This window comes from Rattus norvegicus, chromosome 10 (assembly GCF_021556685.1).
Source record: "Rattus norvegicus strain SHRSP/BbbUtx chromosome 10, alternate assembly SHRSP_T2T, whole genome shotgun sequence".
In the NCBI taxonomy this organism is placed as follows: Eukaryota; Metazoa; Chordata; class Mammalia; order Rodentia; family Muridae; genus Rattus; species Rattus norvegicus.
Window position 1 is genome coordinate 20,608,028 of NC_141543.1, and position 16,169 is coordinate 20,624,196.

General features: G+C 51.7%; 1 protein-coding gene across 1 annotated transcript in view; it reads left to right on the forward strand.

Annotated features, from left to right (window-relative positions):
• Positions 1-16,169, forward strand: part of Lmf1 (lipase maturation factor 1) — a gene marked incomplete at its 3' end in the record, with an annotated part of 97,111 nt that overhangs the window by 23,501 nt on the left and 57,441 nt on the right. Inside the window, 1 exon segment of the mRNA NM_001427222.1 lies at positions 14,614-14,762. Within this exon segment, the coding sequence (NP_001414151.1) occupies positions 14,614-14,762 (149 nt within the window).

The window sequence follows — 16,169 nt, forward strand, 5'->3', positions numbered from 1 at the left end:
GAGGCACAAGGAATGCTGTTACCGCTTGCAGAGCAAGGCCCTGTCTCTAATTGCCTAGAGGGAAGCCCTGGCTTTGAGACTTGTCTGTAGTCGCCACACTGTGGAGGTGGAGCAGAGTTCAAGGTCACCTTGAGGCCAGCCTGGGCTTCTGGGTTTTCCTTCTTTCCTTGTTGATCACTCAGGGTTTTACCTAGCTTCCTCTTCCACTTCCACTTCCAAAACATGGTTCCCTTTAATGAACAGAGTTCTGAGACTTTGAAAGAGCTGTTTCGCTTGAGTCCTGAGGCTGCTGGGTGGGTTTTATCTTCCGGCTTGCTTTTTAGTTTTATTTTCCCTGGATTGTTTGGAATTGGGGTTGTGTCTGTTCCTGACTTTCCCATCGGGGTAGCAAGTCCCCGGTCACACTCAAGCCCAGCTGAGCCCAGTGGGCTTGGTCTCAGTCTCCTACAGTGAGGATCTGTCTGATTTCAAGTTTGTTCCTTCTGAAGCTGATTGGCCTCAGCCGCCATGCCGTCTGTCCATCCTGCTCTCTGGCACACCAGCCGGTCCCTCTCTCTCCAGCATCATGCCTTCTTTGCTCGTTTCTCCTCTGCTCCCCGTGAGCAGAACCGTCATAAACCCTTCTCTTGTGGTCCTGGAAGAACTGGCTTTACTTATCAGATTTTTAAGAGTTTAAATAAAAATATGTTTTATGATGCCGGGAACCTGAGGGGTTTGAGGGATGCCATGCAAGTGTCCCGCCCTTTGCCATGAACCAGCTCTGATAGGTGTCATCGGGAAGGGAAAAGGTTCATTGTCCAGTGTCTGGAGCTGACAGCTTAATCGGTGCACTGTCTGTCTCTTCTCTGATAGTAACAGCGCACACGCAGATGACCACTGCCCTCTAGCTGTGTCCCTGTTTTGTCCTGACGACTGTCACTGTCATTTCTGTGACCTTCAGCGCTGAAGCCACTTTGGACAGGTGCCATCTAAGGAGACGGGCAACAAGGCCGTGTGTAGGGAGTTATAAATTATCTTCTGCCTATCAGCTTCTGGGTTCCTTATACTCTGGCTGGACCATGACCTAAAAAGTATCCTTTTCATTGTTAAAAACAAAAGTTAGGCATGTGCATGGCCCACGTGGCATTTTCTAAACAAGACTGCTGTGCTTCGATTACCTCTGTGCACCCCGGATCCTGGTCTCCAGGTAAATCCCCCATCTCCGCTAGCACTCAGTCTGGTATTTGCATCCAGGTTTTCCGTTTGTGGAGGTCAGAGGACAACTTTTTGGAGTGAATTCTTTGTTTCTTTCTATCTTTCTTTGTTTTTTTTTTTTTTTTGTTCCTTCCTTTCATTTCTTTCTTTCTGCCTTTATATGGTATCTTGGTTTCATTTCTGGTACTGTGATCAGATATACTGACCAAAGCAGCACAGTGGGGGAAATTCAGCTTACAGCTCCAAATTGTGATTCATCATTTCAGGAAGTCAGGGCAGGAGCTCAAGCAGCCGTCACATCATATCCACAATCAAGAACTGAGAGACTAAATGTATCTGTGCTGCCAATAGCTTTCATCTAACATTCTCTGCCCCCACCCCCAGAAGTTATATTTATTTGTTTCTTCACAATTGGTGGAGAAAGTTCAGGGGCCCCAGCCTAGGGAATGGCGCCACCAACAATGGACAGGTTTTCCTTCATCAATGAAGCATCAAGATAATCCCCACAAATACGCCCACAGGCTGACTTGTCTAGGCAATTCCTCGATTGAGGAGGCTCTTCCCACAGGTAACTCTAGGCTGTGGCAAGTTGATATTTAAAACTGCCCATCACCTATGTGTGCTGGGGATCCGATTCAGTTAGACAGTTCTCTAGAGTCACGTCACTCTTCCACATGGGTTCTGGGGGTTGAATTTAGATTGTTAGCCTTGCCCATCAATCACCTTTACCTACTGAACCATCTTGCCAGTCCCTGAATCCATATTTCTAATAAGGTGTGCACATGGGTCGCTCTTGGTGTGTCCCCTTTAGACTTTGCTTGTGTACCGCCTGTCACGAGTGACAAGGAACCCGCCCATGCCCTTCCTGCCATTCCCAACCTCTTACCATAACTATGTCACAGGTATCTTTTTTACACTTGATCTTAGCCCAAGGACCAAGAAGTGGTTCCAATATAATCATTACTGATTTACAATGCACACAATCTGTGCATTATTGTGCCTATGCAAATATTGTTGCCTTCTGGGCCAGATAGAGAGCTGCAACTATTTTGTCTGTTCAGTTTTGACTTTTTCCCAGCGTTGAGGATTGGTTCTTCTTTTGTGGTTTAGTTTTTCATCTCTGATCTTATCTCACCAGCCTATTCTAAATTCCCCACTGGAACTGCTCAACCCTCTTGATATTTTTATTCTACAGAAAGAAAGCATGTTACACAATCTTTCCTTCTTTCTCCCCATACTGTGGAGGTTTCTCTTTACAGCTTCTCTGGTGCCAGTGGACTAGATGCAGTTTTAGACATTTGGGTTTGGAGATCGTGGGGCCAGTTTCTTTGACAGATTCCCTTCCACTACTTGGTTTGTCCCTCCTGCATCCTGGAAACGCCTGCAATCCTCAGGAATTGGTGTCAGCATCAACAAGCACCTTCACCACCAAGACCTCCCCTCTCCAGACCTAGTGCAGTATTCTTTTTGAAGAGCCGTCTACCAGCCCTCCACACGCCCACACTCACAGGAGACACCTGAAAGTGTCTGGTCAGGGGGGGTCCTCATCTCTGCTCACCCCGGTTGCAACTCTTTGTCTGAGGCAGGGCAGGCCATCCCGATGCTCGTTGCCCATTAAGTCCCCCCCCCCCCCCATGCAAGTGTGATGTCCTGGTCGCATCAGGCAGCTGAGAGGCTAGAGAAGTGCTTTGGTCTCTTCAGACACCATAGAGATTGCCAGCTGGCCAGGCACCTCCAGCACCTGGTGTGTGTCCTATCCCCTGTGCTTCCTGGCTCCCCGGCTCCTTGGTAGCTGTGGACGAACACTGCCAGCAAGCCTGACGTTTGCCAGTGTGAGGAACAGGAAGAGACTCTGCTGGCTGCCCCAGCTAGTGTCCACATGCCAGTGTCCGCTGCAACTGCTTTGATGTTCTTGAAACAGAAACTCTTAAAGAGGAAACCGTGCTCCGTGCTGTCACAATGGCAGCTCTTTGTGTGCTCTTGTGGGAGGAGAGGGTCACTGATGTGGTTTGGCTACTGCTAATGGTTTCTAAGTGTGAGTAACAGGCCCCTTCAGGACAGTGCCCATCCTCTGGTCCGGCATACCACGTTTCTTTCCAGGTATGATCTCTATGTGTGCTACAGGTGTCGGCTGCCTCTTAGACATGCATCTCCATGGCTGGCAGGTTGTAGCAGGTTTTCTATTTGGTTCTTGCCATGATAGTCATCTCTAGGGCATTCATAGGCTGACTCTGAGGAGCCGGAGGTGAGGTGAGCTTTGTTCTTACTGCTGTTGCACGTTCCTGATGCGTGTGTGATGTGTGTGTGATGTGTATGTGTAGTGCAGGTGCACACGTGCCTTGGTGTGCTTGTGGAGGTTCGAGGGCAGTTCTCTGGAGTCAGGTCACTCTTCCACGTGGGTTCTGGGGATTGAATTTAGATTGTCAGCCTTGCACAGCAAGTGCCTTTACCCCTGAGCCATCTCGCCAGTCCCTAGAGGTAAACGTTTATGCGCTATCTATGAGCACTATACGGTTTCTTATTGGCTGCCCACTCCTCTCCTCTGTGTCGAGGACTGCCAAGCAAATAATCCCCAGCCCACCGCCGGGCTTTATTCTTCCACTTATGCCCTGTGATGCAAGCCCTCCCCATGAGTGTCTATGTCTCTATGCCTGCCTGTCTTCCTACCGTCGTCTGCCCCTTGAGGATGGGCATTGTGTCACCATGCTATAGCAAGAGCCCTGGCCCAGAGTAAAAGGAGGCACCTGCATGTGTCTTCACCTAGAAAGAAGTGTTGTGCACTTTCTCTGAGTCATTGCAACTCAGGAGTCCACTTGTCAGGGTCAGGGTGGCTCACTGAGGGACTGGATCAACTGCTGTCCCCAGTTTTTCAACAAAATGTTCCCAAGTCAGAACTACTGACCAGTAGAAGAGTGGACCTGAGGCTCCCGAGAGGTGTGTTACTGTCAGGCTTGCCTGGGTCTGATACGGCTCTGTCTCAGCTCTGTCAGCCAATTAAGTAGAGACCCACAGTAAGTGGTTCAACCTACTAATGGCCAAATGCAAGGTGACAATTAGAAGCCACCATGAGGAGCAGCTGTACTCTGGTGGTATGGATCTGCTCACTGGCTGTGACAAATGACCATGGGTGACGACTATGGGCTAAAGTGGACCATGTGCTATAGGCAACCACAGGGACTCAGGCAGGCTGCGAGACAACAGGTGGCTACAGCAGGAGCACCCATAGGGCCACAGGGGTCCTGCATGTCTCCTAGGGTCACTCCCCTTTGACATCCCACAGAGGTCACCATGTCCACATCTCTACACAAGAACCCCAAGACTGAGTCGGTCACATGCTGAGACCTCATCAGCGTCTTTGCCACAGGGACATCTAAGGGCCAACCTGGTGGACACTTAACCTGGCTATGGTGGCAACTACAGGGCCAAACAGGCAGATCCAGAACTCCCTTCTGTGGCTGAAGGTACCACAGGGGTACATTGTGCATGTAGCCTGGTCTCCCTTTCCTGTGCTCACCCTTCTAGGGGCTGCCATCTCTGGTCACTTTAAACCGTGCATACTCACCAGCAGAGATTTCTAGTCTCTTCCAGGTTCTGACAGTGATGCAGCCTTAGATGTCCTGTGTCCAGTCACTTACCACCGTATTTATGGAGTAGCCCCACTATGGGAAGTGTGGCTCTGCCAAGGGCCAGCAGGCTTCTATGTCGAGGCCTGCCTTCCTCCCAAGTCGCTCCCAAGACTAGAGCAAGTTTCTGGCTTCCCATGTCTCATAGTGGTCAGGCGTGTCCCAGCTAAGCAGCCAGCAAAGCCAACACCGATAGTGCTGACACTAACTTTGCACTTTGAGAAACAGTGCCAGCAACACCTTAGAAGATAAGCCTGCAGTAGCTACACATTACTACTGAGGAGCTGCAGAGAGAGGAGAGAGCCCCCACAGTGACGTCAGCGAGTGGCATGGAGAAACCAGCCTCAGGGCCAGCCAGCCAGCCACAGACCACTACTGGAGTTCCCAGGACATTAACCTCCCATGTCCTTCACCCTGCGTCTTTGTCCCCAGACTCCTGTTGACTCCTCATGCTGGTGACCGTGTAGACCATCCCTGGTAGCATCTTCGGCAGAATGTGCCTCAGACTGGGTCCACCCCATGCTTCCTAGTGGATAAACTGGATGCTGGGCTTGGGGAGGATTCCCCTACAGGGAAGGCTTCCTGGCCACACTTACCTGAGGTTACCTTGTTAAGATATGCCGTCTACTGTCCCTACATCCAATTACAGCTTCCAGAAGGAGGCAGGTACCTGAGTCGATCCCTTAGTGCTGGGGGACCCCCATGCCACTTGGAGGGGTGTCACATGGTTTGTATGAGTTGAAGCCACACACACCCTCTAGGGTTAAGGGTAGTTTCTCCAGGTCACACTGATTTGGGGTCTTACCTGCCCAGGTTGCTGCTGAGACATCCTGAGGCGAGTCTTGCTCCCCTTACCCCTGCAGATAGTCATTCTATGGAGCCCCTCCGCAAGGAAGAGCTGCCCCTCCCCCTGCCAATGTCTACGTAGAACAGTAGAGGTTTATTCTCTTGGTTGATCAACCAACATCCCTGTGCTCTTTTCTGTGCCTCATGGCCATGACCTTCCCGCTGGTCCCTGGGCCATAAATGGCCCATCTGTGAGGTGTCTCCCAGAGTGCTCCCACCTAGTGCTGCTGGGTGCCCCTGCTGTGTCCTCAGGGCAGCTGTGGTGAGAGGGGACAGACTGTGTCATCTGGCAAGGGCTGGGAGGAAGCTTTGGTGGGGGTGACCTGTCAACACTGAAATCAGGGGTGACGCTGTAGGGGACTTGCATGTTCATAGTCAGTCCTGTGAACTTGAGCCTACGCTGTCGCATCAGCTCTGCCAGACAGTTAGTTTTTGCTTCTCTTTGTACATTTGTGCAGAAGCTAAGCATGAAATGCAACTGAGCAGCAGGCTGCAAACCAACAGTATCTGATAACACAAGTGGATGCCTGCCGGTGGTGGTCACACCGAGCTGACATACAGGTGAAAGAGCTTGACACAAACGATTGCTGTCCTCTGCCAGGGCGTTTTGAAGCACAAACTACAAAGGCTACCATAAAAGCCTAGTGGCCGGGGGGCTAGAGTGATAACTCCATTGGTAGAATGTTTTACCTTTCAACGACGTGAGGACCTAATCTGATCCCCAGGACCCCGTGGAAGAAGCCAGCATGGTGGAACTCACTTGTAATCCAGACAGCTTAATGGACTTGTCAAAGCCAGGACTCAGTGAGAGACTACCTCAGAAAATAAAAGATGGGTGTGGACTGAGGGATGATACCCAAAGCTGATCTTTGGCCTCCACAGCCACATGTGCACAAAAAGAGGTTTGTTGAAGGGCTTTAGGCTGACAAACTCGAAGAGACTAATTCAGCATCAAACCACCGTCTCTCACTCTGGCTTCAGGGGTGACTGGTGGCCTGGTGTGGCAGGCACGGATGGAGCAGCTGAAGCTGTGGCCCTCTCTGGAAGATGGCCACTCTCTGTTTCTGCATTGAGACCCACGCTACATGTACCTGAGCTGGTACTGCCACTGAGATGGGTGGGAGTGGGGATCCATCCTGTGGGCCATGGGCACCCCCGCCCCACCGAGACACTTAAACCTAAACCCAATTGAGCTAAATTTCATTTCCCCCTCACTCACGTGAGCCACAGTTTTAGATCCCAGGGGCCCATATGGCTCCTTTACCAGCCCTAGCCTTGCAGACAGGGCCACAGGGCCATGGAGTCTGGCACTTCCTTAGGATCCTGGCCTGTGGCTTTGAGGCTGTGGGCAGTCTGTGGCTCATTTCCACACACAGGAAACAGGAGAAAGCCCAAGAAAGCGTGTGCCCTTCAGCATGCTCTCTATACGTTAAATATTTGGAATATATTAATCTGAAAAGAATCTGGCTAAGTCTAATTTCCGTTGAGGGGAAGCACGTTCGCGTTTATCCAGAGGCAGTAAAGCTGCAGAGGTCACCTCTGTGGATCCCGTTTCCAGGCTAGCTGGCGACACCTGCAGAGATCTAAGCAGTGGGGGACACCCGGTGGCTCGGAAGTCTGGTTGTCCTAGCAACCGAACATTAACAAGCACCTGGAACCTGGGTTGCAGCAAGGGTCACTGCAAGGGCATGTGGGTTATGGAGGTCACTTCCTTTTCACTGAGTGCCCAAGGACATCCTTAAAATGTGAATTAGCAATCTTCCAAACTTCTCAGTCTCGGCCTGTGGTTGCTAGTAAGTCCATTTCTTTCCTTCTTTCCTCCTTCTTTCCTCCTTCCTTCCTCCTTCCTTCCTTTTTTTTTTTTTTTAAATAGTTTCTTGCATTTTAAGACAAGGTCCCACTCTGTGGCTCTTTGACATCGAACTTAAGACAATCCTCCTGCCTAACCTTGTGTAAGTGCTGGCATTACTGGCCTGAGGAACCACACCAGGCTTTCTTGATTACACTCACAGCATGAAGCCTGGGGCCATTGAGTTGAGAAACATCTGCTCATGCGTGTGCGAGAGCGCGCTCGCTCTCTCTCTCTCTCTCTCTCTCTCTCTCTCTCTCTCTCTCTCTCTCTCCCTCTGGAGCTTGACTACTGTACTTACCACCCCTGGCTTGCCACTCCTTTAGTGAGTTAGAGGGTGCCTCATTGCTTGTGGGGTGCTCAATGCAGAGGGTAGCATGGCTAGCTGGGCGGACAGCCCCGTGTTTGTACCTGTGTGTGGATTCCGGTGTAGAGCTGCAGATGCCCAGCTGGTTCCACAGTGGGAGGAGGAGGGTAGGGGCAGGGTAAAGACTGCACACAACAGTGCTCCTTTCCTGTGGGGACAACTCTGTAGTAAATCCCTTTCAGCACCCCCAAGGGCAGCTTTGAGTGTACTGAGGTGCGTGACATCTCCATGTGGCTCACACTCAGTAGGTCGCCTCCAGGGTGAGTATCAACCATCACTTGGGGGTTTCTGCAAGAGGGTGATGACCCACACATGTGCAGGGCAACTGCTGCCGGGGCTGTGGCTAACTGAGACAGAAACCATCGTGCATGTACCTGAACCTGCTGGCTGGCTCCGCTGGTGTCCGTCTGCAATCCCAGCAGTGCTCAGCTGAGGCTGTGAGAGCTATGAGTTTGCATTCAGTATGGAATGCACCCTTCCAGGTCAGCCCGGGCCACAGAACAAGAAAGACCCCCGCCCCACCTAAAAACAAAAGCCAAATAGCATCCAGTATATGTAGTAAAACCACAAATCCTAACTTAGGTGAACTTGAAAAATGTGATGATGTGGATCCTGTAGTCTGGCAAACAGATCCCTGTGACCTGTGGCTGCCCGATGGGGTAGGAAGGCAGGAATGTTGCAGTCCTGGGACCCAACAGATCCCCCATCACTGTTGCAGACCATGGAGGACACAGACTTTGAGGTCAGAGACATGGGAATGGAGGGCTTGCTGCTTCTTTGGGGATTAGGCGTGGCTTCCTCATGATGTCACTTACTGCCTGGGCTAGTGCAGGCCCCCAGCTTTGTTAGCGCTGCTGGGCACCATGTGGCCCACAAGGAGTTTCTGTCACCCGCAAGCCTTCCTTCCCATCCCATGCTGGCAGTAGAGCACAGCAAAATTTTGCTATGCTAGCTCATAACTTCTCCTAAAATATAACCTATGAAAATTAAGGAAACTTTTAAAAGCTGCGGGCTCCCTCCAGGGCCATCATTAGAAGCCCCTGGGGTGGCAGAGGGCGGGCGGCTCATTGCTGGAGTGACAGCCAGTCAGGAGGGAGCGCTTTGCCCCCTTCTCCCTGTTTTTAACGAAGGAGCTAATGGATTTCCTATTCCTCACGTGGATGGTGCTGTCACTTTTGAAGGATCCATCTGAGCTATATTTAATTACTCTTTTTGACTATCTGAAATCGTTCTGACTAGCTCATGCAGCCTGGCTGCTGTCTTCGTTCTGGAGTGGCCATCTCAGGGAAGTGGCCTCAGATGCTTCAGAGCTCACGTCTTATTTATGAAGTTAGCTTGGCCTTTGACACAAAGCTTCAGGTGACATTTCACCGTGCCTCACATTGTATGATATCCCTGTCTAGGCCCCCAGCCTGGGGCCAGGTCACCCCTCACATGGCTGAGTTCGTCTGTGTCCTGGCTGACCCCGACAGGAGTGACAACTGGCACCAAGCCATGGCGTGACTCCTATCCTGTTCATGGTGATCTGGAGCAAGAAACAGCCCTTTGGGGTGAGCTTTCCCACCTGATGAGATAACAACCCACCAATAGGGCCTCCCAAAAGTTTCTGCCTGGTCCCTGCTCCCTGATCTTCCACACCTTCCCAGACTGTTGGGCCCTTGGCTAACTTGGCTGCACTCTGCCCTTGATTGGTCCCTGGCCTTGCATCCAGCCAGACAATGCCTGCCTCTCACCCACTACACATGCGCATCAAGTTGGTGATTCTGAGGGCCCCTTCCCCTATCTGTCACCTCAACCTGCCATTTTTCCTGGCTGCTTTAAGCATCAAACTCTCTAGCTTAGCTTCTAAGCCTCTGTTAGGGCTGAGGACACCTCTTTCCTGAGCCACCCGGCCAGACAGCCTCCCTGACCAGGGCAGCTCTCCTGTATAAAACTGCCTGGCCTCCTCTTGCTGGCTTCTTTTGTCCCTTCATTCCAACATTTGTCCTGCTAAGGCACAGACCGAGCCTCTGGGTGGATGCCTGGTGTCTTTCTTCTTTCTTTGATGCCAGTGAACAGAGGAGCCAGCACCATTCATTGGTTCTATGTGAGAAGAAGTAATGTGTAGCAAAGCAAGGGATAGGGCCCGGATAGGTCTCTCTGCCTCTGCTTCTCCACCAACTTGCAGTCTCTGGAGTCTAGAATCTTCTGTCTTATTGTCTCTGCCTTACATCTGCTTTTTCCTGCTTGTGTCCAGTCTCTGTAGATACCTGAGCCTCCCGGGCAGTGTAAGGGAGATGCCCAGGGGGAGCTCCTGGGTCTGGTGACCTTGGGCTGAGAACTAAATGGTCTCTGCTTCCATTTTCTCATACCATTTGTGACTGAATGGAGAAATTTAGTTCGGGGGAACCACATCTTTCCTGATGTGCGTACTCTTGTCACCCAGGCTGGAAAGAAGGTAGGATGGCTGCATGGCTAGCCTTGAGTGTGGGAAGCCACAGTGATCACTGTGAAGAGCAGGTGGGAAGGTGAGGCTGGCACACTCTGTCTCCTCAGACACACCATGGAGATGTAATCAAATTGCCTGGCCTGGTATTACCCACACTGTTCAGCATCTAGGCCATTCCCATATGTGCCAGGGAAGATTTGTGTTATAGCTATAGTGTTATTCTTGCTTCCCCTGGGGTCATCCTTTATTCTCCCTCTTCTTCTACCGGTCTCTTACTCTTGAGACATGCTCTCCCTAGGTTGTCCAAATGAGCCTAAGCTCACTCCAAAGCTGAGGGTGACTTGAATTCCTTATCCTCCGGCCTCCACCTCCAGAGTGCTGCAGTTACCAGTGTACTCGCAATGCTCAGTCTGTGGGTGTGGTGCTCCCAGTAAGCACTCTCCAGCAGCCGCTCCTCCCTGCGAATAGTTTCACACGTGTACTCTGGTGCATCTGATCTCATCTGTGGTATCCAGTGAGCATGACTGCTGAGCCAGCCAAGCCTTTTATGCCCACACCCCAAGAAACAGCTCCCAACAGAGAGCTTCTCTAAGCTGTGTTGAGAGGCTGTGTGGTACCATTCACTTCAGGATGTACAACTCCCAGGTACAACTGGTTCAGCGTACAGCTGTGTGACAGGAATTGAAAGGGGCAGACTGTGGAAGAGAAGGTTCTAGAACCAGCTGTCTGTCACCACAGGAAGGCAGTCCCCACAGTGCTGTCACTCAGGAACCCTTAGCTTCTGACAGCTGCCTGGCATGCCACTGGTGAGGCTGTGTCCCTGTTACCTGAAGCACAAAGGAGGCAAGAACAGCACTGTCCCCAGAGACCCGGACAGTAGGCAAGACCCTTTCTAGCTGCCCCAGTAGAGAAGACACAGCTCACAGCACAGGCAGTGGGAGGGAAGGGCTGTGGAGAAGGCAATTGCACAGATTGCGTTTGCTCAGTTATAGCCATCTGTCTCCTGTAGAAGGCGCCATCCCGACTCTGTCCACTGCATAAGAATTTGGTGCCCTGGGCAAGAATAGTTAACCACCCACTCACCCTCACTGGGCAAGAATAGTTAACCACCCACTCACCCTCACTGGGTCACTTGGCCCTGGCAATGTGCTGGTTATTTATTTTTCCTTGGGACTCATCTCCTGCCACGCTGAAGAGGAGAACAATGGCCTTCCTTGTGCACATGGTGCAGCTGCTGGGATACCACAGATCCAGGCAAAGACGACGAGCAGGTGGGAGTGCAGTAGCCCTTCCCTCCTGGGTGTCTGTCACAGGCTACAGCCACTAGGGCAGCCCTGGCTTCTGTCAGAAAGACCCCAGTGAGTCACAGCCTTTCCATGAACTAGGGCAAGGCAGAGACTTAAGTAGGAAACAGCTCCTTGGGCCCCGGCTCAGCGATGTTTATCCAAATAGGACAGGATGTCCCACACCCTCTGAAGGCCATGGGTTAGGGGGGACCCTCACGCACACCCTCCTTCCTGTTATAGACAGCTTGTCTTTTGTCACCCTGCCCTACCCTGTCACGCACCCCACCCCCAGCCCTGTCACCCTGCCTCTCGGCACTGGCATGCATCTCTGGGTTCTGCCATTGTATATCAATCACTTTGAACAGTGTCACTCACTGCAGTGCGTGTTAAAATTCCATTCCTATGTCTGCAGATCGAGGTGGCAATTAGGCAGGCTCTAAGCTCTGGGGAATGTGTCCCCTAAAAGCTCTGAGACTGTATGTGGCATCTGTCACGGTGCCAGTTCTACCCTGCCCCAGGGCTAGCAAAGGGGTTCCGGCAAGGGGTGGGCAGCTTGGTGGGTGTGGCGCAAACTGGCATTCTGCTTGCTGGTGAACTCTGTGGCTCCAGATTTGCTGTCTGGACTTCTGAAGCAGTAGAGGAGGGGATTGGGGGACATAATCTTTAAGGTTCTTCCTCAAAAATAGTCACTGCTAGTGGCTTTACTAGAGTCTACCAGATACTTCTCTACATGGATATTACCAGCTATGTGATCCACAGACACTACCAGCCATGAAACCCCATGGAGTATCAAGCACAGCCATGTGAAACGTATCCCAAACTAATGCAAACCATCCCAGAAAAAGACCAGAGGGATCATTGTGCAAGGGGACTGCCGATGTGAAAAGGAGGACCATCGGGGAGTATTTGTTATTACCAGCAGGACAGGATTCAGTCATGCAAGGTGCAGAGGGACACAAGCTCCTTCCCTGGGCACAGACAGCAGCAGAAGCAGCCAGGCTAAGGGTACCCAGAAGCCATCCCTCTGGGTTCTTTTTCCTTTGGTGACACTTCACAAATGCTCAGTCCTGGAGTAGTGCCAAGAGCAGGAAAGCTTGTCACAAGCGGCCCAGCTCCACATGACGCATGTGGCTCTCCAGCTTAGCAAATCCAGCTGCTGTGGTCACAGCTCAGCTTCAGCACCCATTGGAGCCCTGGTCACCACCGCTTGTCCATCCACTGTAGCTCCCAGAACAGGCAGTGCCTGTCAGAACCAGCCCATGGCTTGTCACTTCCCTAGCTGCTCATCAAGTGGATGGATGGCTTCCAAGAGGACAGCCGTCGAAATGGTCCAATGAAGACCCTAGCACAGATGGGGATGGGACAGCAGACTTGCCAGGGGGCTAGCAGGAGACCTGAAGCCCAGCAGAGCCCGTGGCTAACGGGGCAGTCCTCTGAGGGTGCTGTGTGAAGGGGGTAGGGGTTCAGGTACAGCCACAGGATCCTGATGGTCAGAAATGGGTTTTCTATTCTAGAGCTATTGAGGTCTACAGGACTATTTATGAAAATAAACCTGGCTGACACAGTCCGACACCAGACCCCTCAGACTCATTCAGGACCTTCATCACATTGCATACCTCCTCAGTTTCCCCGAAGTTTTTCTTTGTTGTTTTTTGCTGACCCGGGACCCCAGGTAACATTTGGTCACCACATTTCAGCCGTTCTAGCCTGATGACACCTTTGTCTCCCCTTGACTTTGAAGCCCTGGTAGTTTGGTGTGCTGCTCAGAGTCTGTGGGGACCCCTCAATGAGGCCCATTTTTTGTCTTCCCCATGGTAAGCTGATGAGGGTTTGGGAGAGGTAGCACCTCCCTCACCTGCTTTGACACACATACTGAAACCTCAATGAGTGGACTCTGATCACCTGGGGAGGCCACCATAGATGGCTCTGCCCCATACCCTCTGCCTGCTGAGGACAGTGACCAATGCACAGAGCCAATGCACTGTGAAGGGTTGTTCTGGGAAATCTGTGCCTGATGCTGTGTCTCTGTTAGATAGTCAGCTGTTGGTTCTGTCAGCATGGACTCATGTGTACCCTATTTCTTACTGTTTATTGCTTCACACTAATTAGCTATTGTATAAGCTTTTAATTCTAAATTAACTTGTGTTTAAAAAAAAAAGCAGCACGTGTAACTCCCTGTACCTCTGTCGTCCTCTAGAACGTCCTGCTGCTGCCCCTCCTAACCGTTCCTTACTCTGTAAGGTACATGTGTGCATAGTTATGGCTGTCACTGTGAGTGGCTGTCAGAGCAAAAGGATAGCCCAGCCCTTCCTGGAGTCCTGAGACCTCAGATGGTGAGGACAGTACCAGCAGTGGGACTTCCTCTGCCACAGGGCTCTCCCCTCTTTCAGTCCTTGGGGTTGAAGGGCTCACCTGTGGGCTGTTCCTGTGGCATTTCCTGTGCTGAGCTCCCCCTGGGGGAGTAGCAGGTGTCCACACACAAGCTCGTAGCTATCAACCCTCTCAAGGGCTCACAAATCACTTATTTGCGTTTACTGATCCCCGGCGGCCAGCTTTGCCTGGCTCCTTGGACCTGGGCCTGAGTGGGATCCACCCTCCCACGGAGTTTGCTGAGTTGTGACCGCACTGTACTGGCAAATATTCCTCAGGCAGGACATTCAAAGTGGCGAGTTTTCATGGAAACCTAAAAACAAAAGGCTTCCCACAAGTGTGCAATGGCAGTGTGGGCTCAGATCACGCTGTATCCCACACAAGACGGCAAGTGTCATCTGTCCACAAAAGGAAGGGCACCAGAAGCTGCAGCATTCCCTGGTCCCCGGCTTGGGGTCACCCCACTCAGAGCTCTGCATCTTGTTTCCTCTGAAGACACTTGGTGATAGTTTCGTGTCTCAGTCTCATTTTAAGGACTTCTTGGTCAGGCTGAACTTGGGGGTGATTCCTTTGTAAACACTTGGCCCCACTGACGAAATTTCCTCTTTGTGTCTCCTCTTCTGCCCCACCCCAACCCCCAACCCTTGCAGGATGGGAGTCACAGCTACTGGAAACAGGATTCCTGGGAATCTTTCTGTGCCCTCTCTGGACGCTATCCCGCCTCCCTAAGCACACCCCGACATCCAAAATCGTCCTGTGGGGCTTCCGCTGGCTGATCTTCAGAATCATGCTTGGAGCGGTAGGTGGAACTTTGTGTAAATGTATTTGGGAACAATGTCCTCAGGACACACCTGGTGATTCTGGTGGGCTGCCAGGCTGGGCCGGGCCGGGCTGGCTGATCTGCATCCAGGATACCTCCGTGATGACCTGTACCTGTCGGCCTGGCCCAGCCCACCGCATCCTCCGCCTCACAGAGTGGTCCGCTGTGAACAGTCCACTCATCAGCTGCAGTAGCCTCGTTCACAGTCATTTCTGTGGGAAGCAGCCACAGCTTTGCGTTCTTTTCTGAAGGAGATTTGGGGAAGAGCCAGCCCTCTCCCACAGTGTCTTGGCTGTCTCCAAGGTCAGTTCAGTTTGATGAATGAAGGTCATGTGCCATGGAGGTGCGTCACTGATTTACTGCAGTGGGAGCCTCAGTTCTCACACAGGGGCAGCTTCCAGCCGCCTCCTCCTGTGTCTGTCCTTTCTTTGGGTCCCCAGCCTGCTGACTTCTAGGAGTAGAGCGTCTCTCACATAAGCCAGGTGCGTGCACACATTTTGTAGTCCAGTGTGAATATCATTTAACAGCCTGTGTGGTCGATGGCCCTTGCCTGCTCCAGGGCTTCCCTACCCAAGTCTGCGCCTCCTCCCGCTCCGCCCCCATTACCCACTGTGTCTCCACCGTTGCGAGTGGCTGACATTTTCAGACACATTATTTGAAGCTTTGACGTGAGAGCAAAGCGTCTGCCTTTGGCTTCGGTGGCTTATCCAGGTTTGGCTGTGTTCACTTCCTTGTTCTCTTCTTGCTCTTCGATGAGATCTTTATTCTTCCAGGATTATACCACACTAGATTTTCCATGTTGCAGCCTTCTTGGACATAATCTCTCTACATGTAATCTCTGCTTACGTTTACATTTTCTGAGGGGATCAACCCAAACGTGCAGAGAACTTGAGGCCCATCACAAAGTGAATCACGCGAGCAGGGAGCTCACACAAGGGCAAGATTCTTCAAACCAGGGCCTCCTTCAGTCTAGAACATTCTGCATCTCTCTCAGACTGCCCAGCTCCTGACTTTCAGTGACTCTCTGGGCATGGCCCAGCAGCAAGGGGCCTTCCTGTGCTCACAGGGGCAGCTGTGATCTGATCTGGGAAGTCCCTCCATCGAGACTCTGAAGTGACTTGCAGCTATGTCAAGTTCATAGTTAAAGCTAACTAGGGCACCGTCTGCTCTGTGGATGAAGGCAGCCTCTTCTCAGATGAGGTACATGCCACAGTGACAGTATCCTCACCTTCTTCACCATCTTCTACTTTGTTCTCTGCATAGGGCAGAGAGGGAGCACCGTAAGAGGGTCCCGTTGGCCCCATGGGCACATACAGACATGTAGCTGTGACAGGTTAAGCCCCTTCCTCCCCACTCTGCAGCCTGGGCCTTGGGCCAGGTGCTTTT